General features: G+C 45.6%; 1 protein-coding gene across 1 annotated transcript; it reads left to right on the forward strand.

The window, feature by feature from the left end:
• The first annotated feature begins 886 nt into the window (after window positions 1-886).
• Window positions 887-15092, forward strand: scamp3 (secretory carrier membrane protein 3). The gene is made up of 9 exons (XM_034160792.1): window positions 887-1189; window positions 1401-1487; window positions 2867-2980; window positions 3111-3231; window positions 8852-8980; window positions 10870-11029; window positions 11236-11337; window positions 13829-13946; window positions 14277-15092. The coding sequence occupies exons 1-9, from the start codon at window positions 1139-1141 to the stop codon at window positions 14412-14414; spliced, it is 1020 nt and encodes a 339-aa protein (XP_034016683.1). The 5' UTR covers window positions 887-1138; the 3' UTR covers window positions 14415-15092.
• Window positions 15093-16511: the final 1419 nt, after the last annotated feature.

Here is a 16511-nt window from a genome sequence, read left to right on the forward strand (position 1 = left end):
TTAATCCTGATTTTTGATTGTGATTACTCATCTTTGATCCCAAACCTTGGACTTTGATTGCTGAATTTAATATTGATTGGTTTTAGATAGATAGATATTGTCAATTTTATGATCACATAAAAACAAAATTATGTTTCACATATCCACCACTAGTAGAGCAGTGCACAGTAAAAACAAAGCACTCTGTTTCATCCAATGGTCGAGATCAGATTACACATCTTCAATCCTATTGTTTTCATTTTTGACTCATCTTTGATCTAGATGTTTTTTTTAAATCCAGATAACTTATATTTGAACCCTAACATCTGATTATGATAGTTGTACTTTTGCTTTGATAGCTTTATCCTGCAATGTGGATCAGATCTTGATGATTCATCTTTGAACACATTTTTTTTTTCATCCTGCTTATCAGTGTTTCAGTGCTGCCTTTGATGAGCATAACTGAATTTAAACCCTGATTGGTGATTCATTTGATCCCACAATATGGAAGGAATCAGCAATCGGGGTTACCTGTAGTTACGAGGCTCGGTGGATGTTCCTTTGATTTCAGAATGTGGATCAAAGGAATCTGGATCAAAGATGAAAGATCAGTGCAGAAGCAGGTTAGGTAGAATCAGATCACCAGGTCTGCACAAAGTATATGATCAAAGGCAGGATTTGCCCTTGATCCGGATTGCAAGGATTTACTGGATTCTTGAGTCAAGGCTTACATCTCCACCCAATTTAACTGAAATATACTCGTGTTCTTTTGAGATATTATGCCGATAACGTAACAAACAGACAAGGATATCAAAAAGAAACCATACCCTCCTTGTCTGAAGTTTAAAAAAATAGGTCGTGTGATTTACGTTTGACAGATATGAGCGCTTGCTTTTCCGGATGGAATCTGGCAACACATTGGAAACTGGCCCTTTCTGTGGATAAATCTCGTGGCTCCTGTCACGGTGCCGTGTTCACGCGTCAAACTGCGCACTGTGCTCCTGAAGAAATGAGCTAGCTGGTTGGAAAAACCAGACTGACTTTGCTTTGGAAGAGAACCGGACGCGGGGTTTGGTTCGTTGGGAGGCTCCGAGCCGGACTTTGTTGGCTCTTTTCCCACTGAAGCCAGCAGCAGCAGCAGCACCCTGTTAAAGTCAACATGTCAAAATACACCAGTTTTCCTGAGCCCGTGGACGACAACCCTTTCCAGGTGGGTTGTGAAAGCCTTACCCACCTCTTTGTGAAGGTGTTGATGTTGGATGTGTTTAATGTCTGGCGTATTGTTGCTCATGTGACGTGTGTTTGGGGCCTGACTAATCTTTGGACACTTGTAGCCTTTATATTATTAACAGTGATCATACTCAGCAGGCCCAAAGACTCGAAATAAAATTGTTTTTTTTTGTGTGTGTGTTTGCTTGCAGGATCCTGCAGTGACTCAACACAACAACAGCAGCAGCACAGGATACGCTACACTGGATCTCTACAACCCGTTTGACAATAATGCTGGGGTGAGAAACATCCGTATATTTTGGAGCAGATTGTTTTGTTTTACTATCAAATAACAGCACAAAAATTTGGCTGTTGCTAGAGGTCCAGATCTGTATTCATAACCAGCCTAATCACGGATGCTGTGTTGTCTGGGGCAGAGTCTCCTCACTGGTGTTCCTCAAGGATGTGTTCTGGGTTGTGTGGTTTGGGTGTTTGGTGGGATTGTGATCTTTGCAGAATCAACAGTTCTCCCAACTGCAGCACTTCAGAAGCTGAAAGATGTGTCCTGTATCTAGACTAAGATCCAGGTGTTCAGTGACTTCCTCGACTCTGCTGTATGTAGAGACTTTCGCTTGTTTATGTCTCTGGGTCCTCGGCCTTTGAGATCGAGATGCTTGGGAAGAGCTTATGGAGTCATGAGGTGGAGCCACAGGGATTTTTTTTTTTTTTTTTTTTGTGAGCCTGATATCTGCACGAGAATGAAGGTCCAGGTCTTGAATGTCCTGGTGCTTTCTGCTTTCTGTCTTAGTATGGTTGTGAGACCTAGATACTAACTAGTCTTTGGTACAAGGACTCTTTGCAGGATCCTTGGGTACCACTGGAATGCCTTTGTGTCAAGTGAGCAGTTATTTTGAGAGACTCAATGATGAATACCACTTGCAATATAAGGGACCGCCACATGATGTTTTGCCATGTGGTGTATTTTTCTGTGCATAATCCACCCTAGACACTGGAAAAGGCCCAAGTGGACGCCCAGGTTTTACCTGGATGAAACAGATATATGGCTCCTTTCAAGAGGTGGGGATGGACCGGTTGTCTGCCTTCATGGTTGTCATGCAGGGCCCAATACGGATGCAGCGACACACAGCACCAATGCATGACCCATACATGAACTAACCACAACCTGATATCAGAGCTCTGGTCCTTTGCAGGGCTTCCACAAGCATACAGAGCTGTGGCCATGCATAGTTTCAGGCATTGAACCGTATCTGAGGTATTGTTCAAATTTCAAAATTTTATAAGCATTTCATGCAGATGGACAGATGGTGAGATCATATATGAGCTTCAGCTTCCTCTGTCAGTTGATGGAGATTTAAAAAAAACATGGGTTCATTTAAGAGTTTTGCAGGATATTGAGCTGTTGATCAGTAATTGTGACATTTCATGATTGTGCAGTTCTCATAGCATCCTTACTTTAGGTGTTAAAAGTACATTATGTGTCCTTGTTTTCAAACTGCCAATGTCTTAACTATGTTTCTAAATGGGCAATTATTGATGACTTTTCTCAAAGTGCAACACGCCACAGTGTCATGTTATGCTCGGAGGAACAAAGGAAGTGAAACTGAATATTGTGGTGAATATTGTGCTAATGTTGGGGTTCACTCTACTAATTTTTAAGCCTCCACCACCGTATGAAGCCACCTCTCCGACGACTCCATCTGTACCTGCACAGACCCCGCCAAGCAGGACGACACCTACCGAGTCTCGTAACTACGGCTCCTATAACTCCCAGGTAACACGTAGATCATAGATACCCCTGCAAACTGTGCCTTGGAGTTCTGCTGCAAATGCATTTGAAACTTTTTACATTGTTTTTGTTCCTGAAACTGAAGCTTTGCTGGTCTTGTGTCTTGATTTCTTAGCCTGCAGTGAATGCGACCACAGCGGAGCTCCTGAGGAAGCAGGAGGAGCTGGAGAGGAAGGCTCGTGAACTGGAGAGGAGAGAGCGGGAGCTGGAATCACACAGTCTGGGACCCGGAGCCTGTAAGAGAGGGAGGGGATGAAAGAATGCTGAGCTGAATCAGTGCTTAGAGATTAAATTTCTAATATATCTATAGCAGTTATGACTGAAAAAGTGCTGTCCTTTACTTTTTATGTAAAATATGGAGGTCTAACATCATCTATTTAAACAAAGCTCATTCATTTTCAATCACTTTTCCGGGTCCAGGTCACGGTGGCAGCAAAGTAAGCAGCTCATCCCACACTTCCCAATCTTCAGCCTGTGTGGATCCCAAGCCAACTGGGAAATCTAATCTCTCCAGCATGTCCTAGGTCTTCCCCAGGGCCTCCTCTCAGTTGGATGTGCCTGAAAGACCTCCCTAGGGAGATGAGCAGGGTGCATACTCTCCAGGTGCCAGAGCCACCTCAGCTGGCTTCTTTTCGATTCAAAGAAGCAGTGGCTCTACTCTGAGTCCCTCCCGGATAGCCGAGCTTCTCACCCTGACCAGGAGTCTAAGCCCAGACACCCGACGGAGGAATCTCATTTCTGCCCCTTGTATCCATGATCTGATTCTTTCAGTCATTACCCAAACCTCATCACCATAGGTGAAAAAAGGAATGTAAATTGACTGGTAAATTGAGAGTCTCACCTTCTGGCTCAGCTCTTTCTTCACCATGATGGTCCGGTACAGCGTCTGTAAGATTTTAGACGCCGCCCCTATCCATCTGTCAATCTCACGCTCCAATTTACCCCCACTCGTGAACAAGACCACAAGATCCCTAAACTCCTCCACTTGGAGCAGTAACTTTCCCCTTATCCAAAGGGGACAATCTACCTTTTTCCGAGAGGACCATGGTCTCAGATTTGGAGGTGCTGATTCTCATCCCAGTCACTTCACATTCGGCCTCAGACCTGCTCAGTGTGCATTGGAGGTCACTGCCTGATGAAGCCAACAGAACCACCACATCTGCAAAAAGCAGAGATGCAACTCTGAGGTCACCAAACTGAACACCCTCCGGCCCCTGACTGTGCCTTGAAATCCTGTCCATGAACATCACAAACAGGATTAGTCACAAGGGGCAGCCCCGGAAGAGTCCAACACCCACTGGAAAAAGGTCTGATGTAATGCTGAGAATGCTTACACAGCTCCTATATAAAATACGTGTGTGTTTTTTGCTTTCATTCCTGCACGTTGCAGTGAATCCGGTACCACATATTCCCGCTGGTTGGTCGTACTGCCTCTAATATCCTTGCAAGGGTCAAGAGCTGGGCCACTGTTCCACGACCAGGACGGAACCCACATTGCTCCTCCTGAATCTGAGGTCTGACTAATGATCCAAGTCTCCTAGTACCCTGTTATCGGCCTTTCCCAGAAGGCTGAGAAGTGTGATTCCTCCATAATTGGATCACACTCTGTGGTCCCTTTTTTTTTTTTTTTAAAGATGGGAACCACCACTCCATTTTGCCAATCCAGAGGTAGTGTCCCTGACGTCCATGCAACATTGTATAAGCGTGTCAGCCATGACAGCCCAACAACATCCAGAGACTTCAGTAACTCAGGATGAATCTCGTCCATCCCCCGTGACTTGCCACAGAGGGGTTTTTTGATTACCTCTGTGATTTCCGCTAGGGTGATGACACCAGATCTGTCCGACTCGTCCATCCCTGCCTCCTTGATGGAGGGCATTTCAGTAGGGTTGAGGAGATCCTCAGTGTTCTTACCACAGCCTGATGATATCTTCAGTCCAGTTTAGCAGCTCTCCTCTCCTGCTGAACACAGTCTGGGCAAGGAACTGCCTCCCTTTGCTGAGGCACCTGACAGTTTGCTAAAACTGCTTTGAAGCTGACCGAAAGTCATTTTTTATGGCCTCTCCAAACCCCTCCTGTGCTGGTGTTTTTGCTTCAGCCACCACTGAGGTTGCAGTCTTTCTGGCCTGCTGGTACCTGTCCACTGATTTTGGAGACCTCTGTGCAAACCAAACAGGAAAGGCCTTCGTCTTCAGCCTGATGGCTTCCCTTACCGCTGGAGTCCACCAGCAGGTTCTTGGGTTGCCACCGCAACAAGCAACGACAACTTTCTGGACACGGCTCAAAGCAGACGCTTCAGCAGTGGAGGCCTTGAATATGGACCACTCTGCTTCCATGTTGCCGACCTCCCTCGGGATCTGGGGGAAGTTTCTTTGGGGGTGTGAATTGAAGGCCATTGTGACAGGCTCTTCCACCAAATGTTCCCAGAAAAACATCACCACACATTTAGGTCTTCCAGGTTGGCTAGGTAGCTTACCCCGCCATTTCAGCCTACTCATGACCAGGTGGTTATCAGTTGACAGCTCAGCCCCTCTCTTATGCCAAGTGTCCAAGACACAGAGTCGCAGGTCTGATGACACAATTAGAAAATCTATCCTCGACCTTTGATGTAGGGTGTTCTGGTACCACATGTACTTATGAACACCCTTGTGCTCAAACAAAGTGTTTATGTACAATCCATGATCAGCGCAGAAGTCCAGTAAAAAGCTGTACTCTGATTCAGATCGGGGGGCCATTACTCCCAGTCGCTCTCCTACATGTTTCTCCGTTGTTGTCCATCTGAGCATTTAAGTCCCCCAGTGGAACTAAGGGGTATCCAGCAGGAACCTTTTCCAGGATCCCACTCAGAGTCTCCAAGAAGGCTGGATACTCTGAACTGCTCTTTGGTACATACGCAGAAACAACAGTCATCTTCCTCTATGGCACTTGGTGTCGCATAGAGGCAGCCCTCTCATTAACTGGGGATAACTCAAAATACGGCACTCAAGCAGGGACTTGTGAGTATCCCCACAACTGCCCGTTGCCTCTCACTCTGGAAAAAGAGAGAATCCAGCCACTCTCCTGGAGGATGGTTCCAGACTCCATGCTGTGCATGTAGGTGAACCCAACTATTTCTAGTTGGTATCTCTTGACCTCCTGCACAAGCTCGGGCTCCTTTTCCACCAGAGAGGTAACATTCCATGTTCCAAGAGTTAAGTTCCATAACCGAGTGTCAGTCCATGTGGGCATTTGCCCCGTCCACTGCCAGAAAAGCAGTGCACCAGACCAAAAAAGTTAAAGTTGGTGCTTTGAATACTAACAGATACATCCATCCATTTTCTTCCGCTTTATTCGGAGTTGGGTCGCAGGGGCAGTAGCTCAAGCAAAGCCTCCCAGACCTCCCGATCCACACACACCTCCCCCAGCTCCTCCGGGGGAATCCCAAGGCGTTCCCAAGCCAGCCAAGAGACGTAGTCCCTCCAGCGTGTCCTGGGTCTTCCCCGGGGCCTCCTCCCGATGGGACATGCCTGGAACACCTCTCCAGCGAGGCGTCCAGGGGGCATCCAGAAAAGATGCCCGAGCCACCTCAACTGGCTCTTTTCGACGTGGAGGAGCAGCGGCTTGACTCCGAGCTCCTCCCGAGTGACCGAGCTCCTCAACCTATCTCTAAGGGAGTGCCCAGCCACCCTGCAAAACTCATCTCGGCCGCTTGTACTCGCGATCTCGTTCATTCGGTCATGAGCCATATCTCATGACCATAGGTGAGGATCTGAACATAGATCGATCGGTAAATCGAGAGCTTTGCCCCCCTATTCAGCTCTCTCTTCACCACGACGGTCCGATACAGCGACCGCATCACTGCAGCTGCTGCACCGCTCCGTCTATCGATCTCATGCTCCATCCGTCCCTCACTCGTGAACAAGACCCCGAGATACTTAAACTCCTCCACTTGAGGCAAGGACACTCCACCAACCTGAAGAGGGCAAAGCACCTTTTTCCGGTCGAGAACCATGGTCTCGGATTTGGAGGTGCTGATTTTCATCCCGGATGCTTCACACCCGCCAAGACAGTCCCACAACATCCAGAGATTTATGGTACTCAGGACGAACTTCATCCACCCCAGGAGCCTTGCCACCGAGGAGCTTTCTAACCATCTCGGTGACTCCGGCCTGGGTAATGGATGAGTCTGCCTCTGAGTCCCCAGTCTCTGCTTCCTCTTCGGAAGACGTGAGGATAAGCTTGAGGAGATCTTCGAAGTATTCCTTCCACCGCCCGGCAACATCCCCAGTCAGGGTCACCAGCTCCCCACCCGCACCGTAGACAGTGCTGGTGGAGTGCTTGGCCTGCTGGTACCTGTCAGCTGCCTCTGGGGTCCCACCTACCAACAAAGACAAGTAGGACTCCTTCTTCAGCTTGACAGCATCCCTTACTTCCGGCGTCCACCACCGGGTTCGGGGCTTGCCGCAGCGACAGGCACCAGAGACCTTGTGACCACAGCTACGAGCGGCCGCATCGACAGTGGAGGTGGAGAACATGGTCCACTCGGATTCCATGTCTCCAACCTGCCCCGGGAGCTGGGAGAAGCTCTCCCGGAGGTGGGAGTTGAAGACCTCGCTGACAGAGGGTTCTGCCAGTCGTCCCCAGCAGACCCTCACGATACGTTTGGGCCTGCCAGGTCTGACCAGCTTCCTCCCCTCCTAGTGGATCCAACTCACCACCAGGTGGTGATCAGTTGACAGCTCAGCTCCTCTCTTCACTTGAGTGTCAGAGACACGTGGCCGAAGGTCAGATGATACGACTACAAAGTCGATTATCGACCTCTGGCTCAGGGTGTCCTGGTGCCACGTGCACTTATGGACACCCTTGTGCTCGAACATGGTGTTTGTGATGGACAAAATGTGACTAGCACAGAAGTCCAACAACTGAACACCACTCGGGTTCAGATCGGGGAGGCCGTTCTTCCCAATCACCCCCCTCCAGGTCTCACTGTCACCGCCCATGTGGGCGTTGAAATCCCCCAGGAGAACAATGGAGTCCCCAGTCAGAGCGCTATCTAGTACCCCTCCCAGGGACTCCAAGAAGGTCGGGTACTCGGCACTGCCGCTCGGCCCGTAGGCCGAGACAACAGTGAGAGACTTGTCCCCGACCCGAAGGCGTAGGGACGCGAACCTCTCGTTCACCGGAGTGAACTCCAACACATGGCGACTGAGTTGGGGAGCAATAAGCAATGCGGCCCCAGCTCTCCGCCTCTCCCCGTGGGCAACGCCAGAAAAGTGGATCGTCCAGCCCCTCTCCAGGAGTTGGGTACCAGAGCCCAAGCTGTGCGTGGAGGTGAGCCCGACTATCTCCAGTCGGTATCTCTCAACCTCCCGCACAAGCTCAGGCTCCTTCCCCCCCAGTGAGGTGACATTCCATGTCCCAACAGCCAGGGGCTGTGAGCACAGACTGGGCCGCCTGGGCCACCCGCCCTCGACCGCTACCCAGTCCTCTCTGCACCCGACCCCCATGGCCCCCTCTGCAGGTGGTGAACCCACAGGAGGGCGGGCCCACGTCGCTCTTTTGGGCTGAGCCCGGCCGGGCCCCTTGGGCTATGGCCCGACCACCAGGCGCTCACGCGCGAGCCCCAACCCCAGGCCTGGCTCCAGGGTGGGGCCCCGGCTCCGCCATACCGGGTGACGTCTCGGTCCTTGATTTTTTTTTTTTTTTTTTTTTTTTTTTTTTACTGGTCATGGGAGCTTCTGAACTAACAGATACATTATATTTGCAATAGAGCGTGAGTTCAGATTCACCTGAGAGCTCCAAATTCAAACCACTAAAATGTACCAATGACTGCTGGATAATTTTGCTGACTTTCTCTCCACTGTTTGTCTGCTTTAGCCCGTCAGAATAACTGGCCTCCGCTGCCGTCGTTCTGCCCTGTGGGCCCCTGCTTCTACCAGGACATCAGCGTGGAGATCAGCCAGCGCTTCCAGCGAACTGTGACAATCATGTACTACTTCTGGATGTGTGAGTTCAGTACTGCGACTTGTAATGACTTCCTGACATTGGAACACCAGTGCATAATTATCCTAATTACAGTGGTGTTGTGTTTCCCTGAGGGGTTGAGTGAAGGTATTGGTGGATGGAATAATTGTCACTCTTGCATTTCTCTCGCAGTCAAAGCCTCTCTGACAGTTTGGATCTAAAGCCACGACTGTGGGGAGTAAAAGCTGGAATGTGTGCGCTCAACTCTATCTGAGGGACTGTTTTATCAGTCTTTTGAAATATGAGACATTTATTATTTAATCACATGTGGACATAATGTTTAATTCATAAATTAAATTTTTAGACAAGTATTCTCTAAGAGTTGTGATTTGAAGAGAATTCTCCAGAAACTGGATTATCTGATGATGATGGCTTGGATTGTTTTAGTCGGGTTAGTAAAAGCTGTTGTTCAGTCGTAATGAAAGTCAGTCACACGGCCGGCATTGTGAAATAGCACAGGCATAATTGTAAAGCGCTTTGAGCATCTGATGCAGATGGAAAAGTGCTATATAAATGCAGTCCATTTACCATATCAAATTTGAAAATGTGTAAAACACATCAGTGTCGGTTACTAAAACTGCCCTCTGTGACCTGCGATTGCAGAAGTGGATATTGAGCAACTTCTGCTGCAGTAGTTGTTGAGATCAGTGTAAGATTTGAAAACAACACTTTTATAAAAATGTTTAAAATCTAATGTAAACACAAAGGGAGATAAGATGCTGTAGATTACACTGATGCATTTAAAAGCTGCTGTTAGCTGCTTTGACTCAAGCTCACCAGAAATATCCAAAAACAAAAGTTTTTTGTTTAGTCTTTAACTTGGACATTGGAAAGGCCAGAAGACTTGATTGTGAAAGTAAAAGGCAAATGCTGGTGGTGACTATTAGTCATCAGATGTATCAGTTCATTAGCATGAAGAGGTTGGTGTATGATTTTGAGGAGCTTTAGGGCCCTATCTTGACAGTCTAAAGCACATAGTACAGGTGTATTTGAGGTGCATAATCTAAGTGTAAAGTGAGGCGCAGGATGCAAAGGGGTTATATGTTATTGTTAACAAGAATTAAACCAGTCATCTGTCATTGCCTTGGAGAGCCTTCAAGGTGCTCTTCAACGCGGCACATTGCTGTTTAGATGGTGGACTCTGATGTGAGAGGTTTTCTGGTGAGGAAGCAGCTCTGTGCACAAATTCTATGAGTGGATGATTTATGTGATTAGCGGTTGTCACCAAACCTCCCTGAGGTGAAGTAGTTGACCAATGCGTTTTTGCAACATCTCCATCTCCTCCAACCCCATCTCTTCCACATCCCTTCAGTCACAGACAGCCGCTACTTGTCTTGGGTCATCTATTAGCCATTTGCATATTTCTGTGAATTGGGGAGGAATAAAAGTAGTTTAAAAATATGGTAGAAGCCAGAGATACTAAAGTTTTAGGGCACATCCTTCTTTGTACAAGCTGTGTACCTGCGTAGTGAACCTGCGTACACAAGTTTGAATATTGAACTTTATAAATGGCAGAAAACATTTGTGCTCAACTTTCGACCAGGTTTTGGTTGCTCTGCGGTACCATCAGTTTCTGTTGCTTTACAATAGAAATGCACCAACACTGCGCCTGACCAGACCAAATTTTAAGATGCACACAGTTGAGCGCAAGTACTTCTTACTCAAACAATGGATACTGGGCATGACAGTGACCAGTTTCAATTGGAAAATGGCAGTGACACTATTTTGCACCAGGAATAACATGGAGCCAGACTCCTAAAGACTCACTTTTTTATGCTTAGTGCACCAACACCCATAGCATTGCTGTTCACACTTGTCCCAACACTTTTCAGTTACCATTTGCCTTTTTGTCGTTCTTTATCATCATCCAGTTTGCACTTGCACGCTGCTCCTCAACCTGATCTCCTCCCTGGCCATGTTCTGCGTGGACGCCTCGAACGGTGTGGGCTTTGGCCTCGCTATCCTCTGGGCCATTCTGTTTGCCCCCTGCTCCTTCATCTGTTGGTACCGGCCCGTGTACAAAGCTTTTAGGTACGTGCCGCCTCTGCTTTCATGCATCTGTGCTGTTCCTCAAGACTTTTTAAGACTGCACATCATTGCTGCAATGTTAGAATTTTGTCTTTATTTAAAACAACTATATTTGGATTGTGTTTGCAGTAACAAAGCGTGATTGCAGTTTAGTTTTTGCCATATTTAGTTCAATATTACATGTAATACTTTTTTCCTCTCCTCTCCAGGAGTGACAGTTCCTTCAACTTCTTCGCCTTTTTCTTCATTTTCTTTGCCCAAGTGGTCGTCTATGTTATCATGACCATTGGAATCCCAGGATGGGGTTTCAGGTGTGAACAGAAATGAAAGAATGTGTGTATGTAAATATTGGTTTCCCAGAATGCAAAAGACAGAACCACGCCCTACTTTTTGTGGGTCAGGCTCAAAACTTCTCCATTACCCCTCATATATCTGTATATGTATTCAGAGTTCAGGAGATCTTCCATTTTTGTTCAGCCAACAGTCTAGAACCCAAAGATGTACAGTTTGCACAACTTGTTTTGAAAATGTATATTAAAAAACAGCAGATAGGGGTGGTGGCCAAGCAGTTAGTGTGCTTCGTTAGTGTGGTCCGTCCTGCCTTCACTGCGCATGCATCATTAGCCGGTTCACCAATTATCACCTCGTTTCTGCTTCAAACTGCACTCCAGTCAGCAACTGTCTTGGCGACAGATATTTTGTAGCTTTTGTACAACAATAATTGCCACATAAATTCAGCATTATTTCATAATAAAAAATGGCGGAAGCGATCGGAGCGCCGCGGCTACACAAGCTGCTAGCTGATGTGTTCACTGCGCGTCAGTCATTTCAAAGCGTCACTGACTTTCGCTTCATTTCTGCTTAAAGCAGCCTTGTTTCTGCTTAAAACCAACTTTAGAATGATTTAAGGGGTTTTACCTTCATCATCTGATGGTTAATAATCACATTAATCCATTTGATTGCTTTGGGTGAAGAGACTCTGTCTTAGACGAGCGGCTGAGCTCTGAAATGACGCATGCGGAGGGGAAGCAGGGCGAATCAGTTTTAAGTGGCGGACCGTTTGGTTTGCCACACCAGTTCAAACCCCATCCCTGCCATATTTCATGTAATGTGGCCTTGCATCAGGAAGAGCATCCTGCATAAAACATGTGCCAGTTCGACATGAAAATCCACCTCGGATCTACTGTGGTGACCCCGAGTGGGAAAACAAGGCAGAAGCCGAAGGAACGTACTATATTAAAAAACGGTAAATTTTTATTCTGATGACTTCATTGATTGATTGATCAATTAACGAAATAGAATTTTGTTTTATTCATTGACCAATATTTTTAATCTCCTCATTTTCAACTCTACATTAATTTGTAGTTTGACCATTTGAATTTTGCATCTTACTATTTATTTATCCATCCATTTTCTATTCCCGCTTACTCCAGTTAAGGATCATGGGGGCTGGAGTCTATCCCAGCAGTCATAAGGCGTGAGGCAGGGTACACCCTGGACAACGGGACACCAGTCTGTCACAGGGCCACATATAGACAAACCAACACATTCACACCAACGGATAATTTAAAGTTTCCAATCCACCTAACCTGCATGTCTTTGGATGTGGGAGGAAGCTGGAGCACCTGGAGGGAACCCACACAAACACAGGAAGAACATGCAAACTCCACACAGAAAGGCCCCAGATGGGAATTGATCCTATGACCTTCTTGTTGTGAGGCAGCAGTGCTAACCACGAATCCACTGTGCAGACACCATAGTCAAATGGGGAAATCCTTATTTCTCATCTGTGCAACTTGCTGACCTTTTCCAAAAACTGTATCCAGGTTCAAACATTGGTGCAAAACCAATGAAGAAAATCAGAGAGCATCCATCAATAAGTAAAGTCCTTCGGCTGCTCCCTTGTTTTCACTCGGGGTCGCTGCATGTTGACTTGGCAGAAGTTTCACGCCGGATGCCCTTCCTGACGCAAGTCCACATTAAAGAAGAAATGTGGCAGGGGTGGCGTTTGAACCGGGAACCTTCCACACTGAAACAAAGTGCAGTAACCACTTGTCCATCACCCCTGCTGAGAGTGCATTCGTCAATTAAGGATATTTATTCATTTATTAGTCATGTTAATGCCTTGTTAGCAGGCACGCTTCTGAGCATTCTACCCACCTTTTGACAGCGTTGCCATATCTTTCTTCCACAAATTGCAGAGAAGAAATGCACATACATAATTAGGGAACCAGCACTGTAGCTCTGAATGAACTCGAACCATTTTTCAAAAACTTTAAATCTGCATTGTGTCATTCTTAACACATTTATTTTCTGATTATTGAAGGCGTTTGTTGTAAAGTTCCACTGACGATTCAGGATCTTGTTGTTCAGTGTTTCTTTTTTTTTTTTTTTTTTTACCTTTGGGGGTTGGGGGGAAGTTGGGGATGGATGTCTGATTTCCTCATTGAGGTATAGAACCAAAGATTTGCACAAGATTTAATGGAATAATTTTACTTGGAATGTTCAACAAGTGGCATAAGGTTGGACCTTTTCCACATCCTGAACAGTCTGGCTGGAGTTTTTACGTTTTTTTTTTTATTTTTGTAGCCATATTAAAAGCTAACGTGCAGATGAAAATATAATTCATAATCAATATTGGAGATTGCACAGCTTTTTACAGTACACAACCCACAGTTTGATACATTTAAAATGTTGACATTTCGCGGTTTGTTTTTTCTTCCACCTTTTAATGGTGTGAATGTCTTTCTCTTTTCCTCCTCTTCGTTCTCCACTGATTCCTCTGTGTTCTTTTGGCCTCAGCGGGTGGATTGTGAGCCTGGCTGCTCTGAAGACCAGCGTCCCTGTTGGCGTAATCATGATGATAAACGCCATCCTGTTTACGGCGCAAACTGCCATGGGGGTCTTCATGCTGAAGAAGGTGAGCGCTTCAGGTGTTGGCTTTAATTAACGGAAGAGTCGAGTACTACCAGGCAGAAAGTCTGCTCCGTAATATTTGTGCTGAAAAAAGATAAGTGATGACGGTAAAAGCAGCTGTATTTGCACTTTCTGTCTGCTTTGTGCAATTGCATGCACCTGCCGCGTCCAGGTGGTCTGCCTGCTGTTAAAGCAGTTAATAGATAAACCGCCTGAAGAAAAGCCGGGGTATCGGCTTCCTGGTGTCATTTTCACCCTCACAAATGTGCATGACCTGTTGATGAGTTGGTGGCCGTATCATGTGTCAACGCACTCTGCTCTTCCTCTTCTCCAGGTTCACAGTATGTACAGGCAGACCGACGCCAGCTTTCAGAAGGCCCAAGCCGAGTTCGCCACCGGAGTCATGTCCAATCAGGCTGTGCGCCAGGCTGCATCCAACGCTGCCCAGGGGGCCTTCACCGCACAGCGGTAGAGAAGGATGAGTTGGACTGAGCGGGTGAGAGTGGTGTAGATTCAACACTGCTGGTTGGAGTTGGATGTGGTGGCAGAGGGGGAGTTTAGTCTACATCATTACCCCGGCGCAACTGAACTTCAGTGCAGGTGCATGTACAATTTGTAAAGATTAACAACATTGCCAAATGTAGTGATCAGTAACATGAAATGAAAAGGCTTTGTGAATAAAAATATACTTGCTTGGATGTCAAAGTTAATGTTACTCAAGTGTATGAGGATGCAGGGAAATACTTTGTAAAATATGTAAAATCACGCTGTGTGCCAAGCTGGTCACTTTCAAACAGTGCTACTCTTGATAGTTTGCATTTTTAAATGACTTGGATGTTTACTGTGTTCATTGGAACCTGTGTTCAATAAGTTGGAGCCAATATTTGAGGCTGAAAAAACACTGAAGTGTCACCATTATTCAACCCATAACTAACTGGCTCATATTCAGCCGATGATGTTTTGTTGTGTGAGAGAAACTAACAAGCTGTTTTTCTTTTAGAGAATGCCATATATCTTATTGCCAAAGCTGTAATTGTGAGTACTTAATTATGTTTTGACCCCAATATGTTTCTTGTCTTCTTGCAGTTGCTTGTTACTATGATTGCCCATCTTTGTTTTAATAAAATGTATTGTCATGCTTGCAGAGTCATCTGTAGTTTTCTTGTGGATCACACACATACCTGAGATTGGAGGTAGACCAATTACTAATCGGTTGGCCATTTAAGTAGACCGATTATCGCTAAATGCCCTTTCTAAATAAGTGGCCTTGACTGATGTCTGCACTTAATGCGGACAATTAAAATAACAATCTGCAGTTACATTTGAGGAGTTGGTTTCTGTAGAATGATGCCCTTGTGTCAGTTTACATGTAGTGGGGTGCCTTAAAACTGGGCATGGGTGTTGTGAAACAGTGGAGAAACTTACGAATGCTAAATGTGTTACCTGAGCAAATGGGAAGACTTGAACAGAAACATTACAAATGTACAACTGTGATTATTATTATTGTCAATATCAAATTGTTTTATTACATGCAACGTTATCAGTGCCATGTTGGCAATCAGCCACCCTGTTCTCTTAAAGAAACAAGCAAACAAAACGCATCACTCATTGAAAAACCTGTATTAGTTGACCATTACCCAGCATGTAATGCTCCAACTGTTAAAAAGTCAGTATTGTAAAATGCAAGTATTGTTTTGCATACTTATTTCGGCATTTCATACAAATGTTTGTCAGTTTTGAAGTATTGATTTTTTTTTTGATAATGGTCACTTTTTTATTTTATTAATTATTTTACTTTTTCCTCACTTCATATCATTCTAGTACAAGATGGTTTTTGTCTCAAGGTTGTTCTAAAATTAATGGCCGTTTTAAAAGTTTATTTTACATGCTTATTTGTCACCTTTGTGGGATTTTTTTTTTTTTCCTTCATGTTTTACGTTATGCAAGAGCAGGTGTTTCTGTGGCCAACTGGCAACATAAAAATAGGTGTTGAATTTCAGGTGTTTCCGTTTGTTTGTGTCCTTACTTGGACAAGATATTTCATGTGCTTTGTCTCAGTTCACCCAGCAGTAAATGGTACTGTCCTGGGCTGGTGAGTATCCTGTGATGGACGACCATCCCATCCAGGGGGCGTCATAGACTAATCCACTTCACTGTAGAAACGAGATAAGCACAATCATGAATGGACCATGAGGCCTGGAAAGGATTTTAAGTTCTCCATCTGCCTGTCATTGTAAACTGTAAGATTATTAAGCCATAAGTGTTCTCTTGATTGTTGACTTTAAGGTAGAGTGTTCTTGATCTGGCTCTATCCATTGTGCCCCCCCCAAAAAAACCCACATACAATTACACATCAGAGAAATAATTATTTGGTCATCTGTCTCACTTCCAGGTGTTTTGTCTAACCTTTGCTGCTCTTGAGCAAAAATTGAACCATCCTCAGTCATGTAGCAAAGGTGAAGATCACACAAAATTATATCTTAGGTGCCCAAAAGCAAAATTCAGGTGGGTTTTCAGTTGAGCTTTTTTAAATTTGTTTGGGTTGCTTGTTACTATATTCATTGTCTTG

This window comes from Thalassophryne amazonica, chromosome 20 (assembly GCF_902500255.1).
Source record: "Thalassophryne amazonica chromosome 20, fThaAma1.1, whole genome shotgun sequence".
NCBI classification, from domain to species: Eukaryota; Metazoa; Chordata; class Actinopteri; order Batrachoidiformes; family Batrachoididae; genus Thalassophryne; species Thalassophryne amazonica.

Coding starts and splice junctions, on each gene's coding strand:
- scamp3 (XM_034160792.1), top strand. CDS start 1,139: ATGTCAAAATACACCAGTTTTCCTGAGCCCGTGGACGACAACCCTTTC. Junction 1,488..2,866: donor CGTTTGACAATAATGCTGGG/GTGAGAAACATC, acceptor CTAATTTTTAAG/CCTCCACCACCGTATGAAGC. Junction 13,947..14,276: donor GGGTCTTCATGCTGAAGAAG/GTGAGCGCTTCA, acceptor CCTCTTCTCCAG/GTTCACAGTATGTACAGGCA.